The sequence below is a fragment of the Triturus cristatus genome, chromosome 4_2 (genome assembly GCF_964204655.1).
Source record: "Triturus cristatus chromosome 4_2, aTriCri1.1, whole genome shotgun sequence".
Classification (NCBI taxonomy): Eukaryota; Metazoa; Chordata; class Amphibia; order Caudata; family Salamandridae; genus Triturus; species Triturus cristatus.
In genome coordinates, this window is record NC_140586.1 from 378,594,605 (window position 1) to 378,616,562 (window position 21,958).

Here is a 21,958-nt window from a genome sequence, read left to right on the forward strand (position 1 = left end):
GTCCCCAGGTAGCTGCCTGTGTCGCTTTTGTGCTGAGATTGACCTGAACAAAGTACTTTGCACTCTTTGTAATTTATGTGGATAAAAATCGTGCTTTCTTCTTTTTGTTACAGTTACCTGCCATGGTTTGAAGTTTACTACAAACTCCTCAACACGCTGTCCGATTACTTGATTAAAGAACAGGTACCGTATATCATTGTTTTCCTGATCACGTGAACAAAGTATCCACGCCTTAATTTTGGAATTCAAAGACAGAAGATGTAATCAGTTACGAGGCATTTCAATGCCAAAACCTGATTATGGTGTTTGTAACCTGTCTCATATACAGTGAAGTGAGAGGAACTGGTGTTTCTGAGAAGCCACAGCTCACAAGGAAGCAGAATACTAGCCACTGAATTGTTCCTGTGCTTCCCAGACACAATTAGTTTTTATCCTATGCCATGATATTCCATGGAAACATACCATATTATTCATTTTAAGTGCACAGACCTTTTCCAGGGGCAAGAATACATTGTTTCATGACAGCAACACGTATGTGCCGCGTACCATCATTGGGTATATCAAATACGACCCGGACCAGATGTGGATTCCAGAATTAAAACATGTCATCAAGCAGTACTCAACATTACATATGTAGTGCAACCAGACTGGCAAACAATAAAAAAAAAATACTTGTAAATTGGATGATCTACAGTTTCTGAGGATATTTGAATGCTCAATTTCTGCACACAATAGACTCCACAAGATGTCTTCATCAGTAACAGTTCCCAGCAGGAAAGTGAGGCAATCACCACAGCTAGAAGTAAATGCTGAGACGATGTCACTATTTTTCACTTAAGTGATCCACAATATGTTGTCCTAGTGGCAAAATAAATTTTTCTTAGTTACTCGTTGATAGCAGTGTTTGTGGAGTTTTTATTGCTTGGCAGGAGGCTCAATCATACTTTCAGTATGATCCTTATGGTGATGCACTGAATAGTCTTTTGATTGAATTGAATATTGTTTTAGTTCAGAGTGTTAACCCCTCCTCTTTGCCTTTGTTGCCTACCTTTGCAGGATGCAGAGCACTCAGTACTATTGATTTGATTTGATTTTCAGAGGCGCTCTCTTTAATCTTTTGGTTTCCCTAAATTGAGCAAGTGATCACGATCCTACCTCAGTGTGGGGCCATGTGGGACAAAGTTCCAGGATTATTACTGATAGGCCGTCAGAGGTTGAAGTGGATGTTGAAATGGTCAGTGGTGAACTGCATGAATTTATTATCTGACATATTTTCTGTGAGGTTAATAAAGTGTATGACCTGCTTAAATGATGGTGCAGAAGCAAACAAAATACTGTGTTATTTTGACTTGCTTTATCGATAAGTAAAGTCTTTCTTGACTGCTGCTATACTCCCCTCTAGGGCAATGCAGAAAAGGTGACTTGACTCTGAGTGTTCTCGAGAACATATTGTGGAAATGAGCCTTTTTCAGGGGCCCACCGGTGCAGGGGTTCACCCTTCTCTGTCCACGGGTCCTTAAACCAACAAAGAAGAGATTGACACTGAAGCTGGAATTCAAAGAGCAAGTTTATTCACTCATGAGTGAGACCACGTCCATACAACACCCTCATGTATTCCAGGAGGTAGTGACTTGAATACACAGACCATGGGCCTTATATACTGAGTTTGTTGCGGAGTAAGCATGTAGACTCAAATAGAAGGTACAAACATACACAGGAATAGCTATTGACTAACATGGACAGATGGATATCACTTAGTCAGCAAAGTGGGAGGGGAGACAGAACGGCTTACATCAGTAAGACATGATGGACAGTTACATTCTCAAACAGGTGCATTCTAGCAGCTGCAGGCCTTTCTGAGCTCATACGTTGCTTGAACTTAGCATAGAAGGAGTTAACTAAAGCTGATGACTCAAGCAGTATAGAAAGGCAAGCAACAGTGAAGACGGAAGAATCACATGGCTAACAAAATGGACGCCACAGCCAAGATGGCTTCAGCTCATGCTAACAGCAATTATTTTCGATTTCCACAGTATTAAACTTATGTCTGCTTTGAGTGAGTGACCCAGATTTCAAGCCGAAGTACGAGCTTGGAGACTGGGTTATAAAAAGGTCCTGCAGGCTAAAAAGGTGTGTATGAGGGAGGAAGGATTGCCTTCACTAATGGCAGCAAGAACCGTAAATGATAATTGTGCTTTTTGGAAGGTCAGTAAGCTTGCTATATTTTATCAATGCACCTTCTATTTACCTGGAAACCTTGATATTGTCTTTCAAGTGTGTGGATCACTTTAGTAGTGCCTACTCTCTTTTTCAGTCCTAATCTTCTTTTTCTACTGATGTTCCTGTTGTTGATGTTGGGGCGGTGTCCCCAGTGCCCGAGTGCATTTGCATGTCTGATGATGGCACCAGGCCTGGATCGAGAGACCCTGGATGTTTTGAAAAATAATGTTAAACTTTTACCTCTAATCTTAACTAATGAATTAAGGGACTCTGTTGGGAGAAGCTTGCCATTGTCTTCGTCTCGGTCCATTATTGTTCCGATTTTTTAAAAAGGGGATAGAGGTGACACCAGGTGCCATTGTCCCATTTCACTTTTATATTCTATTGTTTAATTAGTGGGTAGAATTTTATTAGCAAGACTTAAAAGCTGGGCTGATGTGAATTTCATTCCATCAGATATACGATATGGCTTTCCACATTGACTGGGGACTGTTGAACACTGCTTGAAGTGGTACTTGCTTACAAATATGCAGTGGCCAAGAAAGGCTGCTTACAGCTTGCATTTATGGACCTGAGTTACGCCTTTGATTGTGTGAATTGCTCATAATTGTGGCCCATTATGACATGTATGGGATGGTGGAACTAAATGTCATTTATTAAGACAAATGCATGCTGATGTTTCTGCCAATGGCTGTTTTGACCTGAATAGGGAGTGTTCTGGACCCTTTAAGCTCATATCAGGGCTGTGTGTTAGCACCATTCCTTTTATTCTCTATATTAATGTTCTAGAGAGATATTGTGAGGCCTATGGACAGGATATGCCGCTGCTGGATGCATGTCCAATTCCATTGTTGCTTTAGGCAGTCAACAATATTCTAATGGCAAGAAAGGCCAACAACCTTCATAAATTACTTGACTCCTTTGCTATTTTTATGGATCGTTTAGATCTTAATTGAATTTGTGCAACACTTATTAGGACTTGTGGGTCCAAAGCTGTGGAAACTCGTTGCCACACTATTTGCGGAGCACAGATCAACAGTGTCCATGCTTTTATATATTTCGGTACACCGTTTGATTCTTTGTTGGGCTCATCTGTGTAGTGCCATGCAGCAACAATTGTAAAGGGCTCCTAAAGCAATCTTTAGATTCGCATCTAAACTTGGCTTGAAACCTTTTACAGTAATGGTCACTATAGAAGTAACTGTCTACCCGTGGCCACTTACGGTACTGGTACCCTGCGTAATTGGAAATAGGCAGATTATAGAAAGCAAAAAATTCTCTGTTAAAAAGGTGCTTGGCTCTACCCACAGCTTCTCTACCTATATTTGTCATTTGGAACTGGGGTGACCTAGTTGGAGGATTTAATTAAAATATGCCCACTTTTGTTATGTCTTTCGATTTGGGCAAAGCTGGAAGCTAGTTTCAATAGGACGATTTTTCATGTCTGTTTATTTGTTGCTTGACCACACATTTCAGATTCCCAAGTTGTGCCAGATTGAAAGGTTTAGCAGCCATCTTCGTGTGTGAGAACTTTTTAATATTCCCCATTCCATTAACACCTCCACTAAAGCGCACCACCTTCTATCTATTTCTGATTCTTTGAGACCCTACCTTTCTTTTTGTGGTAAATATGCAACACATTTAATTTTTTTACTCATTTTCGGTTGAACACTCTTTAAATGCTCCATTTCTTGTTCATCTGCAAATTTTATATCTAGTAAGCAGTATTTGATTGTGTTACTACTTTAAAAATCAGAAAATGTAGACTTACACTTTTTTTTACCATGGTTTCCCACTGAAGTTACTTTTTTAGCTTTAATCAATTTTGCCAGAGAGCAATTAGATTAAGGAAGAGCCTTCAGTAGCTCCATCGTGGGTCAGTTTGATCAGTGGGGGATTTTACATGTTTTAAACAATGTTTTGTAACTATTGTATTGTTATAGTTGTTTATATTTTATGATTTTAACAAGCCAAATTAATTATTTTTTAAGTTTCCATTGAAGGTAATCAGGAGCTGGAAGTTCATTTCAGTGAACGTTTACATTGGATCCATTGAGCAATGTGGATCTAGCGAAGACATTTGTGCAACCCTAGGATATTCTCCCCTTGTTTTGGTTGCAAATCAATTCAATAACTGAATTTTGAATACCAGCAAAGGTGCAATAAGTATTGCATGATGGCCAGAACAAGCAATACTTGAAATTCACAGTTTCCTCAAGCAGTTTCAAAGTTCCTACCAAAATGATGATGTAGATTTTCCAGTAGGTCATAAGTAGAGCTTCAAGGCCCTTGTCAGCCCCATGATAATTTGCAAATTACTAATCTTTTGGCCTCTGTCAGTTCCACTAAGAGAAGAAGAGGTTTGATCTAAGACGAGCAGGATTTTCTCTATGATCCTAAATAAGATACCAACATTTTCCCCTCATTGCAAATTCCTCAGATCCTTTACTTCAGATTTTTTTTAATCCAATATTTATCCCCTAACAAGTTACTCTGGATTGATTGCATTAGGGCCTCCAAAATCCATTTAATTAAGCACAATCATTTTGAAGCTCTTTGTCTTTTTCAGGACTCACTAATAATGAAGCAGCAAATTGGCTTACTCAAAAGACAACAAACGCTGGAGGAAAAAGAAAAGGCAATTAAACTGCTGTGTATACCTGTCCCTACACTAGGTGACATCATTTCTGCTTTGTTCTTCACAGTCCTACAGACACCCTTGTGAATCTCTTAGGAAGGAGGTATTGGAGCACAAGCGGACATGTTTGTAGCGGGAAAAGTAGGCTCTCATATGCTTGGAATGCTCTTACATCGGACCTGAGTATACTAGGTCACAACCTCAAAGGGGACATTCTCAATTGTTGTATAATAGGGCATTCTACATGTTGGCAGCACAGTATTCTCAGGCAATTATTTCTCATGTTTACGTTGTTCTGCCTTGCAGATAACTGTACTCTGTGATTCCTGTTAGATTCAGCTAAAAGAACTCAAAATATTAAAATGCTGCAAAATAGCGATGCTGCTTTGTTGGATTGCTGTGCTGTTTTTTCAGTGCCACGTGTTAATGGATGCGGATGCACACCATGTCCACTTATTCTCTTTCCTCTCTACCCTCCATTTGCCAATCAGTATTTCCCACCTCACCAAGTAACTTGAGCCTAGAATTCACACACATTATATTCACTGCTTGAATACATGAGCAGTTATGCTTGCTTACCATACTGACTGTAGCACCACAGAGAGAGCTTTCATTAATTTGAAAGAACTAATCAAAGATGGAGTGGTAATTTCAGAAAATGGACCAAATCTCTTAATGATGGTTAATAATTAATTTAATTTAACTTATATTAGGTAATATAGTTGAACTTTTTGTATTCATTTTCATATAGCTACATTATTTGACTACATATATTTCACAAAAACATGGAAGGCATTCTACATTGCTCGCAGTCTACTAGCAGTTGTAAAAAAAAAATTACAAAAAACAGGGCTGAATTCCCTGTTGCTTCTGGCCTGTGATATTCTGGGATCATGTGTTTATCGGTTGCAGTTACAAATACTTCTTCCATTGTGGACCGCCCATGTTCTAGGTGAAAAAGAAGGCAGCATATAATTTTCTATCCGTATTTAGGAATACAGTGAGCTTGCTTCCTTAATGAGGAGCGCTGATGATTTTATTTACATATTCATGACCAATTATTTAGAAAGCCAGCATGAAAATGCAATGTAGAAAGGATTTTTGATGAGTATTAGTTGTGTGTTTTTTCACGTCAAATGAATGGGGGATTGTTCATTAAAGATATTGCTACTCATAGTTTTTAGGCTAACATTAAGATTTTTATGCTCAATGTGTATAGTTTTAATCTGCTTACCTATACTAAACAGTGATCAAGTTCTAAGACACACATTCCTACCTTGATTATTTTCACTGCCTTACTCATCCCTCAGTGTTTTTTTCACTGCTCCAAGAGCTCATTATTGAAAAAGTTCCTCGCTATTCTGGATTCAGAAACAGCTGAAAACACTTTTTTTTACATTCACTTCTGATGGCACAGAGTGAGCAAGTGTAGCAAGAGCACCACTGTTGGGGAGAATCTCCAAGAAAAAGTCAAATATCCGGTCCAAAGGCGCCCTTTAGAGTTATACACTGGCTGAAAACAATAGGTTTTTACAGGAAATCCTAAAGGGGTATTCATTCAATATTAAAATATTTTCATTGTGTGTTAAACATGGGTGATCCTCCCCAGGAATGTTGGCTGACTGCAGCTAACTGTGGTGGATAGTGAACTTTGAAATTGTTGGGCATAAATAGTCTTCCTCAGTTGGATCAAGTGAGTGTACAGGTTCTCTCCTGAGAAATGTTTTCTAAAATTGTCCAAATTGTCCTTTTTACTTAACGATTTTCAAGGCATAGGTTTTGAAGGCATGTTAGATTCATGAAATGTTTCATTACTTTGATGGTGTGCATGAAAGTCTAAACTTCTACAAGTGCTTCTGGTCAAAGGACTGGATTGGCCTCCAAGGAAACATGGCAAATAGTTAATGTGCATTTTTCAGACCAATTGTGCAAGAAGGTTTTCTAAAAAGCCTTATATTCTAAGTGCACATCAGATGTAAGGTTGTGCGAATCGACTGTTTCTCGTATCATATTTCATGAGATATATATATATATATATATATATATTCACTGAAAAAACCATAGGTTTCAGGCACGTTATAGTTAGGAATTAGCATTTAAAAAACCTTAGAAATACACTGAAAAAACCATAGGTTTCAGGGGCGTTATAGTTAGCTGGACTTTTCACTCGTACAAAACCATTGAAATTCCCCCGTTATAGTTAGTTCAGCTAACTATAACTTGCGCGCCCGCAATGCACTGCTGATGACGTCACATATTACATCACTCATGACATGGTCAGTGACATCACTCATGACATCACTGATGACATCACTGATGACATCATCCTTGTGATAGAGTGGCAGACCTCCTCTCACCCTAATATAACCTTTGATACACACATTCAAAAATAGAAACTAAAATTTTCAAAACAATGGACATACCAATATCAGTTACAACAACCTATTCAGTAATTCTAAGAGCCACATACACATCCACTCATTCACCAACAGTCCTATACAGTCACTCATACATGTACTCACTCATCATATGTACTCATACACCTATACATCCTGTTACACAACGCCACTCATCCATAGAGTTACTCACACACATAGTCATCCATGCTAATAAAGAATGAAAAACATCCATTTACTTGCATATACAGTTATACACACACCACCACACTTACTTCTACAGAAACTTACACATACTTAGTCTTTTAAACAATCACTTATAGAAACACATACTTATTCATACTGGAACTCTTTCAATCTCTCACTCTCACATATACTCACTTATACACACCAATAGTCACATATACTAGTTTAAAACATATGTAGTTACTCATAAAGACACTATTGAGACAGTCATTCACTCACTAACGCACCCATGCACACACTCATCCACCCATACAGTCCTGCACACATGCTGTCTTCAACATTCATTCATGCACATATGTACTACGTAATACCCCCACCGAACCATGCAGACACTAAGACACTCATACTGATACTCAAAAAACCAACTAATAACCTATATAGACACTCATGTAGCTACTCACCAACCCATGCAGCCACTTATACACAAAGTGAGAGACTGATACAGATATTTACATATTTTAACATTACTCACTAATCCATGTATTCACTAAGATACACTTAATCAGTCAGTTATACAATCAATTTTTCAAAAACAAGTCATCCATTTAGACACTTATATACCCATTTATTCTTCCATCGACCTTGTATGTAATTTTCAGAAAAACACACATTCACTGGATGATGTCATCAGTGATGTCATTTGAGATGTCATCAGTGATGTCATGAGTGATGTCACTGACCATGTCATGAGTGATGTAATATGTGACGTCATCAGCAGTGCATTGCGGGCGCGCGAGTTATAGTTAGCTGAACTAACTATAACGGGGGAATTTCAATGGTTTTGTACGAGTGAAAAGTCCAGCTAACTATTAAGCCCCTGAAACCTATGGTTTTTTCAGTGAATTTCTAAGGTTTTTTAAATTCTAATTCCTAACTATAACCTGCCTGAAACCTATGGTTTTTTCAGTGAATTTCAAAGGTTTTTTAAATGCTAATTTCTAACTATGCCTACAGAGATAGGACATGTGAAGAAAGAAGAAAAAATGCACAGAAAGAAAAAAAGAAATGCAGAAAGAAGCAACAGAAGTCCTCAAAGACGAAGAAAAGTGCAGGAAGAAGGATAACGTGTAGAAAGAACAAACAGAAGAGCAGAAAGAAGCCTTGTTGCAAAATCACCCTGTACCCTCCACTTTTTCAGACGGATACTGGTGTTAACTGAGTCTGACTAACCAGTCCAAGAGCCAGTGCTATGTTAAAAGACACTCAGAATACAGTGAAAACACCTACATACACTAGGGAACACTATGCGTTGGGGTCCCCCTGTGATCAGCATGACCTCCTCTGTAAGCCCCTAGTATATAATAGGGCAGGGGATTAAAATTACCTCTTAAAACGCGCCACAGGGCGTATTTGCACACGTCACCTCAGGCCCCGTCCCCTCACTCCCCCACTGTGTAAACACGCCCTGTGGCCGTTTTAAGGCGGGAGATTAAGTCCCCTTGAATCCTGAGGGTCCTTAGGGTCCAACTAGACCACTAGGTACCTCCAGTAAGCGCCACAGAGCTGCGTTGCAGAGAGATGTAAAAAGGGGCACGGCCTAGACCACCTCTCTGCAACGCAGCGGCACTTACTGGAAGCACCTGGTGGGCTAGTTGGCCCCCAGGGTCCCTCAGGATTAAAGGGGAATTATTTCCCCAACTTAAAACGCGCCACAGGGCTTGTTTGCACACGTTAACTCAGGCCCCATCCCCTCCCTTCACCACTGTGTAAACATGCCCTGTGGCCGTTTTTAGTTGGGAGATTAAGTCCCCTTGAATCCTGAGGATCCCTAGGGGCAAAATAGCCCACTAGGTATGTCCAGTAAGCGCCATTGCAGAGAGGTGTAAAAAGGGGCACGGCCTGCACACGGCCTGCACCACCTCTCTGCAACGCAGAGCAGTGGTGCTTACTGGAAGCACCTGGTGGGCTAGTTGGCCCCAGGGTCCCTCAGAATTGAAAGGGAATTATTTCCCCAACTTAAAACGCTCCACAGGGCGTGTTTGCACACGTCACCTCAGGCCCCGTCCCCTCCCTTCACCACTGTGTAAACGCGCCCTGTGACCGTTCTACGTTGAGAGATTAAGTTCCCTTGAATCCTAAGGGTCCCTAGGGTCAAACTAGCCCACTAGGTACCTCCAGTAAGCGCCACAGAGCTGCGTTGCATAGAGGTGTAAAAAGGGGCATGGCCTCAGAACACCTGTCTGTAAGGCAGCTCCCTGGTGCATACTGGAGATACCTGTTGGGCAAGTTGGCCCTCAGGGACCCTCAGTATTGAAGGGGAATTAATTCCCCAACTTACAACTGGCCAGGGGGCGCGTTTGCAGAGTGCTGCAAGGAGGGGGCGTGGCCTCCTGCGCGATGGCGGTCTTTTATTTATTTTATTTTTTTAAGAAGGAGGGCTGTGTGGCCCCCCTTATTTTTCTAATTTACTGGCCCTGGGGACCCCATCCCCCAGGGCCTGCACCCTAATTTTTTTGGTTGAAAAAAATAAATTTGGCCCTCCCAAGGCCTTATTCGGCCCAGGGGACCCCAACCCCCGGGTCATGGACTTTTTTTTTTTTATTCTTTAGGAGGGGGCTGCTTTGCCCCCCTCCTCAGGCCACTTGTGGCCCCGGGGACCCCATCCCCTGGGGCCGGCCTTTGTTTTTTATTATTTAAAAAAAATATATATTTATAAAAACACCTAGGACATGCTGGACAAACCGTATGTACCTATCACCATGACGATTTGCGTGATATTCATTAAAAGGCGACTATGCATAGAATGAATCCACATGGAATGTATTTACACCGCTAGTGAAGCTCTGATGTGTCTGACGCCCTACCGTGCCTAATCCCGGCGCCCCCGCCGGTGGGTACTCTCCAAGTAGACACCCTTGTTGTTTATTTATACAAACATGGGTAGCTATTGACGGGCACATTTAATATACACGCACACCAAGCCATTCAAAGGGGATTCGACAAAAATTCGACCAAACTATGCAAGAAACCCCCCTCACGGTTAATAAAACACACATCCACCGCCGGATGTGTAATACTTTTTATTTTACTCTCTGGAAAGGAGACGAACCTCACTTGAGAGTCACAGCGTGCTCCTGGCTGAGCCCAATGCTGTGTTACACCCACCATTGCCCGCCGAGTGCCTCACACCTCTGTGTTGTATTCCACCAGCTAGCTATGACACTCTCTAGCCGATGTGCACTGTAACACCACCCCGTGAATATATCATGCCACACTTGCCTTCGCACGGGTTATATTGCCCCATCTAATGTGCCTTCCTCGATGCCTATGTTATAACGCACAGCGCTATGCCATACATATTACAATCTGGGATCCATATCTTTGTCACAGTGCATATGCAACGTTACACTCCCCAGCACATATTTTATATTACAACTTTAGAGACTAGTTAGGTTACACAACACTGCCCTGTGCATATTACACTCCAAGGCGCATATCGCATAGCACGCGCTAGTGCCTGTGCTATCTCGCACTCTCCAATGAATCTGTCGTTGCGCACATGTATTGCATATTATATTTCACGCCCCGGTTCATCTTATATCACACTTTTTGGTGCATAGTTTATACCATATATTGTATATAGTTTTCATTTTCAATCGTGCTCTCAGGACTATGTTCTATATAACACTGCATCCACCTACCCTTTTCACGGGCATTACATTTTGCGATGGGGGTGGAGGGTCAGAGGACGTTGTCACAAACGTCCTCTTATTCCTGAATAAAAGGGAGATAATGCTGCATACCTGTTCATATTTTAAGTAGTTCGCACAGACACACATTTTCAAAACAATAAAGTTCCTAATACCCACCTTCTCTGAACAGTTAGCTTGCTGCCCCATCCACCTCCTCCCTATCCTCTGTTGTCTGAATCCATGGACTAGCCTCCTCCCTCCTGCCATGCATGGTCTGATGTGCTGCCACTGCCCTCCATTTAGCATGATGTACCAGTCCACTCCTCCTGCCCTCCATTGCCCAATTCTATGGCCCATCATTAACCTCCTGCTTAGCCTCTGTGCTTAGCTTGCTGCCCCTATTCTCCTTCCCCCTGCCCTCCGATGTCTTTGTGCATGCCCCTGCTCCATCCTTTTTGCCCACCATGTTCCATGGACCTGCCACTCCTATCTACTCTGAGTGTTCTGTTGAGCTGCCACTCCCCTCCCACCTGCCTAGCATTGTCATATGACTGTAACCTGTTCCTGCCACCTCCACCCTGCCTGTCCACATGCCATGCCCCTATCCCCTTCCTCCTGTCCTACATGGTCCATTTTACTGCCGCACCCTCCTGCCCTCCCTGGTCTGTTGTGCTGCAACTGCTCCTCCTGCCTGCCCCGCGCGGTCTGTTGTGAGGCCCCTTCCCCTGAACTCTCTTGTCAGTGCCCAGGTCCTGTCCCTCCCTTCTATCCTCCATGGTCCTTTGTGCATGCCCCTGCACCCTACTTCTTGCCCATCATAGCCATTGTGCTGCCACTAACCCTCCCGCTTGCCATGCATGGTCTTCTGTGCTGCCATGGCCCCTCCCACCTTCCCTGTGTGGTCAGCTAGCTGCCCATGACCCCCTCCCACCTTCCCTCCATGCTCTGTGTGTATGCCATCATAGTCTCACTGTTGTTCTCCATGGTGTGTCTTGTTTCTAGTGCCCATCCTGCCTGACCTCCATGGTCATCTTGCTGCTCCTGCCCTGCCCCCTTGCCCCCAGCCCTCTGTTTCCATGTGCAGACCCCTATTCCCTCCCTCCTGACTTGTCTGTTCCATTGTAATGCCCCTGATCCGTCCCTCCTGCCCTTTATGGTCTGTTATGCTGCCGCTTTCTCTCCTGTCTGTCCATTATGGTCAGCTAGCTACCATTGCCTCTTTCCCCTCTGTTCTCTGTTGTCCATGTGCAGGGTCCTGTCCTCTCCCTATTTCTTTCTATGGATTGTTGTGCTGCACTCCCATCCCACATGCCCTGTGTGGTGTATTGTGCTGCTGCAAACCCTGATGCCTGCCCTGTAGGGTCAGTCTGGTGCCCCTCTCCATGTCCCTCCTGTCCTCTGTTATCCGAGTACATGTCCCTAGCCCAATTCCTCCTACCTACCATGATCCAATGTACCATACTTGCGAACATTTTGAACTTGGTAAGAGGGAGATTTTGAAAAAAAACTGGGGTATTGATTTTCCCCTTTGAGTTAAATTGCAAAAGAGGAGATTGTAGACAGATCAAATAAAGCCCATTTGAGCTTAAAAACATTGGACGTTTCCTAGCGGAAACGGGTCTGTTGGCATGTATGGTTGTACTCCCACTGCCTCTTCCTTCTGCCCACAATAGTCTATTATATTGCCACAGCCTCTTTTGCCAGTCCTGTATTGTTGGTTTGTTGCCCATGCCCCCCTTTCCACTGCCCTCCATAGTCTGTTGTGCTGCCACTGCCCTTCCTGCCTTCCCAGTGTGGTCAAATTGTTGCCTCTGCACTCTCCTACCTGCCTCCCATTTTCAGAGTCCGTGCCCCTGGCCTCTGCCTCTCAACAGTATCTCAATGAACAACTAGATTGCTAACATTCCATATTTATTACAAGAGTGTGGAACGCCTGACGTCATCTTGATGTAATCAAAACTGTAATACCTAGAGTATTTCCTTTAGAAATTACATATATGAGAGGGTCTTATTTGCTTAAAAATTATGGTTAGTGCTCTAAAAAACTAAAATGAGGACATATTTTCTGAGTTTTCAAATAGCGACAAAGAACTTTTAAATTATTTGTAATCTTTATTTTTTTTTATCCAGTTGACCACTTGATTAATGTTGCACCTAGGGGAGAGGATGTGGTGTTACTTCCAGATCTGCAGACTTTGCAACTGGGGAACCAGGTTGGACTTTCTGCTTCAACTCAACATTCTGTGATTCTGGTCAAATCACTTAATCTCCCCATGTCTACAACCAAAATGAATTTGATCTTGTGTGATGTAACCAATGCTCATGTAAAGCAAAAAATGTTTTGCACACTTCTGTCATTGGGCTACATGTGGGTAACATCTGGGTGATATTGTTTTATGAAATAGAAGAGGATTTGAGAAGTCACTCAAATTGTGCCCTAATGTTTCTTTCTTCAGCACTAATCATAATTTATATGGCAAAATGAACCCCCTCATTGTGTTCCTTTGTAAATTAAATGTTTTAAGTGTTACCACTTTATTCCAAACAAGATGGCTTCAGGTGTGCCATACTTTTGTCATAAGTAAGACTGTTAGCGCTCTAGTTGTTTGTTAGAACACTCTGGGACATTCTGTCATTGGGCTATACTTGGGCTACATCTGGGTGATATTTGGGCTACATTTGGGCTCTTTTGTCTCTGGTGGCCATCTTGGGAGATTTATTTGTTATGAAGTTTCCTAATTTCCTCATTTACTGCAGTCTCCTCAGGAGGAAATACTTTCAGTTTTTTACTTTGGTTCCATCAAGAAGGCATTCAGATGTGTCACACATTTGCCATAAATTCTTAATGCTAGCACTCTAGTTGCTCATTAGATCACTGTAGTAAAGCTACTGCTCACCAGGGAAGTCTGCTGCTGGTATTCAAAGTGCATGTTTCAGTCTGCATGTCAGAATTGTTTTATGAAATAGAAGAGGATTTGAGAAGTCAAAATGTGCCCTAATTTTTCTTTCTGCAGCACTAATCATAATTTCTATGGCAAAATGAACCCCCTCATTGTGTTCCTTTGTAAATTAAATGTTTTAAGTGTTACCACTTTATTCCAATCAAGATGGCTTCAGGTGTGCCATACTTTTGTCATAAGTAAGACTTTTGGCGCTCTAGTTGTTCTTTAGAACACTCTGGGAAGCTGCAGTAGAACACAAAGGAATCAACTGACAGTCTCTGCCCTTGTTGGATGTACATGTTTTACTGAGAATGTCAGACTTCATTCTCACATGACTGAGAAAGATAATGTGAATTTACAGAAAATATGCTCTCAGTTTAGCTTATAGATCACCTTCCAAACGTCTGTGGGAAAAGCATGACAAAATAGTTTTATCTCAAACATGATTCATGATATCACAGCAGAATGCTTTTTCACATGGTAAAATCATCTTAGAACACACCACAATTCCTAAAATGAGTATGGTACCATCAACAAATGATTTATAATGTAACTAAAGTCTTAAAACCTTCTATTAACTGCAAGGCTTTTTAATGAGGTGCTATCATGTATATTGGTCCCAAGATGGCTGCCAACACTTCTTGGATGAAGTGCTGACAGCCAATCAGATCTCACGATGAGATGTGTGGTTAGGCTCCGCCCAGATATATTTGTGATTTTACTTTTGATTTTCTCAGGAACTACTGAACGGATTTACACCATTTAAGCAAAAGGCACGAGTCTGAACTGAGGACTACCTCTTTACCAAATTTGGTGTAATTCTGTTCAGCACTTCGGGCTGTAGCTGCGTCAATGGGTCCAATGGGAAAATGCATGGGGAAAAGGCGTTTTGGGACCCCCATTTTTTCTCGGCCCCCGCTTGACGAATCACAGTGAAATTTTCAGGACAGGAGCGGACCGGAGCTGGCCAAAAGTTTGGAAAATTTCGCGAAGATTCATCAATCGACGCCAACGTTATTCCAAATAGAATGTTGCGGATTTCCTATGGAAAATAGGTCCTAACTATAACTACCTACTGGCGACTGCCAGTAGGATATATATATATATATATATATATATATATATATATATATATATATATATATATATATATATATTACCTACTGGCGGTCGCCAGTAGGTAGTTATAGTTAGGACCACGTTTCCATAGGAAATCCGCAACATTCTATTTTGAATAACTTTTGCGCCGGTCGACGAATCCTCACAAATTTTTCAAAATAGGTGGGGCGCTACGCTCCGCTCCTACCCTGAAAGTCTCGGGGGGATTCGTCAAGCGGGGGCTGAGATAAAAGGGGGGTCCCAAAACGCGTTTTTCCCATGCATTTTTCCATAGGACCTTTAGACACAGCTACAGCCCGAACGGCTGAACAGAATTACTTGAAATTTGGCAGAGAGGTAGTCCTCAGGTCAAGGAAGTGCCTTTTGTAGGTTTGGTGTAAATCTGTTCAGTAGATTCTGAGAAAATAGCCTTTAAATCAATATATATATCTGAGCCAGCTTACGGTGCGCTTACGGTGCGCTTACCGTACACGTACGGTGACGTGCGCGAGCGCGATTCTGATTGGCTCTTAGATCTTAGTAAACATTCGAATCGGCCGAAACCAGGAAGCGGCGGCCGCCATTTTCTCTCTCGCACTCTGAGTGGGGCAGCATAAATGAAGCCCAAAAATGTGTAAAGGGGCAGTATATCGAGATAATAATCACCCAGCAGTGATATACGGGCCCCCAAACAACCCCCAAGGCCCCCGAAAAATCGCCGATTACGCTTACCGTACGCGTACGGTAAAAATTTGTTTAAAAAAAAAAAATGATCCACACTCTCCCCACCCCATGTTCAAATGGTGCCCGAATGGCGCCATTTGTGCATGGCTTAACAACTAAACGAAAATAAGAAACAAAACATTTCACAACTATGCGCATAATATGTCCCCCATGTGCGCACGGTGCGCGAAGCGCATCGTGCGTACATGGCCCATCCCGCATAATGTGGGCACGCGGTGCGCTGCGCGCACCGCGTGACCACCGTGCGTGCATGGCACTAACTGCGTAAAGTGGGCGTGCGGTGCGCGAAGCGCACCGTGCGCGCACGGAACGAACTGCGTTAACTGGGCGCGCACGCCACGAATGGCGTAAAGTAAGTTAGCATTTAAAAAACCGTACAAATTCAACCGTAATGCTCTGCTGATGACATATGTGTCTTTATGAAAAAAAAATATTTGTAATATATGTATAGCTAAAATTTAATGGAAAAAGACATGGGCAAATAAGTGTCTAAATACAGTATTAGCATCAGCAGAGGATTACGGTCGCGTGAGTTATAGTTGCCTACAGTAACTATAACGGGGGAATTTCATTGGTTTTTTATCAGTAAAATGTACAGCTAACTATAACATGTGTGAAACCTATGGTTTTTTCAGTGAATTTGCAAGGTTTTTTAAATGCTAATTCCTAACTATAACGTGTGTGAAACCTATGGTTTTTTCAGTGAATATATATATATATGTATATATATATATATAGATAGATAGATATATAATATCAAGGGCTTCCGAGCTCAAAAGGCGTCACTGCTGTACCTGGGTTAAATAAATTTCATCTCGCCGATTCCCTGTGGTCCGTCTCCTCCTTCGCCGGCATCGCTGGAGGTTTCTTTGGAGTTAAAACATTTCTATATATATATATTTAATTACCTAAGGTTGGGACCTAATTGCCATACGAAATTCGTAACATTATTTTCCCAATAAATTTGGCGCCGGTTGCTGTATCTTCGGGGAAATTTCAAAACTGGTGGGGCGCTCTGGTCAGCTCCTATCCTGAAAGTTTGGGGGTGATTCGTCAAGCGGGGGCCGAGAAAAAAGGGGGGTTCCAAAACACGTTTTCCCAATGTTATTTCCCATAGGAAATTTTAGACATGACTACAGCCCGAACTGCTGAATGGAATTACACCAAATTTGGCAAAAAGGTAGCCCTTGGTTCAGAAAGCGCCCTTTTTTTAAATGGTGTAAATCCGTTCAATAGTTCCTGAGAAATTAAAAAAAAATAGAGGTCAAAAAATCAATTTCCCATAGGAAACTTTAGACACGGTTATAGCAAAAACTGCTGAACGTAATTACACCAAATTTGGCAAAAAGGTACAGCTTGGCTCAGAACGCGACAATTTAAAAATGGTGTAAATCCATTTAGTAGTTTTTGAGAAATTAAGAAATAAAGCTAGTGATATCTATGGCTGCGCACCCTCCCGATCATGAGCTTCATGCTAATTGGCTGTCAACACCCTGACACCCTAGACCTGCTCAGGGGGTCCAACAAGGACCCCCAGGGCCATAAAAAGCATTTTTTGTAAAACAAAATTGACGAGATTCGCACATTTAGCGTGAATTTCAGCTGAAAAAAAAAAAAACGAAGAACGCGATCCTACGCTTCGTTTAAGGGAGGGCCGGGTCCCAGGGGCAGTTAAAAAATGTGTGGGGGGGCCCCAATCCCCCCCACACTGGCCCGGCTACCACCACCCCTGGGGCTTTTAAAAAATATTTGCGGAGGGCACACGTCCCCCCCCGTAGCCACAGGGCGTGTTTGCACACATGTCACCTCAGGCCCCGCCCCTCCCTTCACCACTGTGCAAACGCGCCCCCTGGGGAGTTGTAAGTTGGGGAATTCATTACCCTTGAATACTGAGGGTCCCTGGGAGCCAACTAGCCCACCACTTAACTCCAGTAAGTGCCACTGCGCTGCATTGCAGAGAGGTAGCCCAGGCCATGCCCTTTTTTACACCAGTCTGCAACGCAGCTCTGTGGCGCTTACTGGAGGTAAGTGGTGGGCTAGTTGGACCCAGGGACCCTCAGGACTCAAGGGGACTTAATCCTATGCCTAAAACCTATGTTTTTTTCAGTGAAAATATATATATATATAGGGTACGGGTGAAAATACAATTTCCCACGGTCTAGATGATCTTGGTTCTGTGGGACCCATCACTCCTTTTAGACCTAAATCCACCTTCAACCCAGTCATGCCTCGCGATGCCTTGGATATATTTAATGAAAATGTAACAGCTGAGATTAAGACTCTACACACTAAGATTCAATCCAAGAAACAACGCTACAATAGACAGTCTCAGCAATACCATCAACTTCTTTCTAAACTCAGAAGCAACAAAAAGACTATCATACGTCAAAGCGATAAGGGTGGCAATATTGTCCTAATAACAAAGGAGCTTTATGACCATGAAGCCTTTAATCAGCTCAACGACAGGAATTGCTACACCCGAACAACAGCAGCGGCCATTGCAAGTTCAAACAAAGAGATCCGTGATAAATTGACCAACTGGAAAAGACAAAAACTCCTAACTGAATCTGAATACAACTTCCTGAAAAAGGACAACCCAGTCATCCCCAAAATGTATTTCATCCCCAAGATACACAAAGACCCGGTCAACCCTCCAGGAAGACCAATCATTTCTGCACATGATGGTATTTGTGAAAAAATGTCTCAATACATTGACTATTTCCTACAGGATTTTGTGAAATCATTAGATTCATATGTACAGGACACAGGGGAATTCCTTCGTAAAATCAATGGAATCCAGTGGAGAGATGACTATTGGATGATAGCCCTGGATGTAACATCACTTTATACCAGTATTGGACACAATGACGGTATCAAGGCCTCTAAATACTTTTTATCTCGTAAACCTCCCCAATTTGCTACACACAATCAAATGCTTATTGAAATGTTGGAATTTTGTCTCCTCAATAACAACTTCATGTTTAATAGTCTGTTATACAGACAATTGAGGGGCGTAGCTATGGGGGCTAGTTTTTCACCCAGCTACGCCTGCCTCCATATGGGCTACTGGGAGGAGACGGTTCTTCGGCATGAGTACACACAGTGCCTAAATGACAATGTTTTAGTTTGGCTACGATTTATTGATGACTTATTTGTAGTATGGAAGGGATCATTGAACGAGGCCGAGGGTTTTATTGCAAGTCTCAATGTAAACAACCTCAATCTTCAATTCACTGCTACTTATAGCCAAACTAATGTCACATTCCTTGACACTGAGGTCTACACTAATGTTGGCACATTGGAGACCAAGCTTTACCGTAAACCCACTGCAGGTAACACCACCCTCCATGCCACCAGTGCACACCCGCCCCACCTCATTAACAGCATACCCTATGGGGAGATGTTGCGCTTGAGGAGGATTTGCAGTACTGATACTGATCTTAGGGCAGCACAAGAGCATAGCAAACTTAGATTTAAAGCGCGAGGTTATTCTGAAAGTATCATTGAAAGTGCCATTGTGAAAGCTAATGCGCATAATCGCAGCGAATTGTTAAAACCCATTTGTGGTATTACCAGCAGCACCACATTGCATAACACTCTGGAGGGGACTAACATAAGCCCATCCAATACATTTAGAATCATCATGGGCTATAGCAAACAGCATGTAGAAATACGCAAAATTATCAACAGGAACTGGCCTATCGTGCGCAGTGATCCTGTTATTGGTCCCATGCTTCCCCAGCAGGTTACCATCACATACAGTAGAGCCCCCACGATGGGACAAGCCTTGGTCAATACCAACCCTGAATCTATTGACAATAAGTCATGGTTACAACTTAACAATGGCTTTTACAAGTGTAAAACTTGCAAAGCTTGCTCTCATGGCGTTAACACCAAGACTTTTACTGATCCCTTTAGCAATAAGCAGCACAGGATCAACAAACTTCTGACTTGTAAGACTGAGTTTGCCATTTATGTCCTTACCTGTCCTTGCAACCTTAGATATGTGGGCAGTACAAAACTAGCGGTCCACAAACGCATTCTGCAACATCTGCGTGCGATTTCTAACCAGGACAACACCTACCCCGTAGCTCGCCACTTTAGAGAGATCCACAACAGTGACAATAAGAGCCTAAACTATTTTGTTATTGATTGCTTTGAACCGAGCAGGAGGGGTGGTGATCGTGAGTCCAATCTCCGTAAATTGGAAACCCGATATATCCTGCAACTTAACACCAAGGTTCCGACAGGACTTAACATAACGGAGGATCTGCACACATGTCTGGGTTAAGCACACAATATCGCATTAGTCTGCTCATTAGCCTCCTTCCTGTCTCTTGCAACCAATGGGCAAACTATATGGGTGGTTTTTCTACAAATCACACAAACTAAGGGTATATAAGCGGTAATCTCCATTTGGGCAACCCTTTTATCTGATGTGTACATAACAGCATTTTAACATTTTTAAGTCTTTTGTCTTAACCTTATTTAATATATTTATATTTTTTATATATTTATGGGTATTTATCTGGTACTTTACCATTTTCCTTAGACAAAATGTACTTATATTTATTAATCTTGCTTATTTGCACATCCCCATTTCCCTTGGAATTGTGTGTCCTACCAGTTGGAACCTAACCGCTTTTTGAATTCCATCTATAAACTCATCACACTTAGTGGGTATTTATATCCACTCTATATATGAAAGGCTTCACCACAACCTTATTCTGCTTAAATCCATCATACCTACTGATATAGGTTAATCTGTTCTTTGGATTCTAACCTTTAATTAATGTGCCTTTTATAATCTTATATGAAGATCTTAACCCCAACATTCTGTCCTCGGGTTACACTGGGTGGGTTCTTCTCTTTAAATTTGTCTTATATATGAAATATATTATTTAAATCATTTCAAGCACAGGCATATTAATTGCAATTTATCTTTTTTCGATTTATTTTGTTTGCACTCATCACTTTTCCATTTTAATGGTCCGGTGGGCAACATGGATCTTTTAACACAATACCTTTTAACAGAATATTTATATCTTTTTATGAGTAATATTGTGTTATTAGTCGAACTCAGACCAGTACATATTATTCATCCGCCTGTCGGCAATATGGTTATTCATGTATAACTGGCGCATTTCTTGATTATTGTCTAGGTGGTGCCAAAAGATGTACACTGTATTCTTTACAGGCATTAGGCATTTATGTCGACATTATAAAATACAAATGCTACAATTTTAAAAAGATTAGAGACTGTTACAATGTTTTAGCCTGTAATCTGACTACGTGTGCATTTTTTGCCGTGAGGTTAAATGTACTTTCTCGCTGTCTATGACTTCGTAACCATGTGATCTCCCCCATGTGACCTGTAGTATCACTTTAAATTTGTTGCATCATGAGTTACACGCTGTCATGTGAACAAGGCTCCACGGAGCCGAAACGTTATGGCCGTCGCTCTGGGCATTGAATAAATAATTTGCACTATATGCAGGCTCGTGTACTTACTTCCTTGGCAGTTGGAGGATCTTCAAGGCTGGTGGGAGAAGTCTTTGAACATATATATATATATTCACTTAAAAAACCATAGGTTTCACACATGTTATAGTTAGCTGGACATTTCCCTCGTAAAAAACCAATGAAATTCCCCCGTTATAGTTAGTGCAGGCAACTATAACTCACGCGACCGCAATCCTCTGCTGATGACGTCAGATATTACATCACTGATTACATATGTGTCTTTCTGAAAAATAAATATTTGTAATATATGTATAGCTAAAGATTAATGGAAGAAGACATGGGTAAATAGGTGTCTAAATACAGTGATGTAATATCTGACGTCATCAGCAGAGGATTGCGGTCGCGTGAGTCATAGTTGCCTGCACTAACTATAATGGGGGAATTTCATTGGTTTTTTACGAGGGAAATGTCCAGCTAACTATAACATGTGTGAAACCTATGGTTTTTTAAGTGAATTTGCAAGGTTTTTTAAATGCTAATTCCTAACTATAACGTGTGTGAAACCTATGTTTTTTTAAG

General features: G+C 41.8%; 1 protein-coding gene across 2 annotated transcripts in view; it reads left to right on the top strand.

Annotated features, from left to right (window-relative positions):
- The window catches only part of DENND1B (DENN domain containing 1B), a 1,072,082-nt gene that overhangs the window by 529,466 nt on the left and 520,658 nt on the right, over positions 1–21,958 (top strand). For both annotated transcript variants that reach the window (XM_085601836.1, XM_085601835.1), the window contains exon 6: positions 114–183. In XM_085601836.1, coding sequence (XP_085457962.1) covers positions 114–183 — 70 coding nt within the window. The remainder of the gene's footprint in view (positions 1–113; positions 184–21,958) is intronic.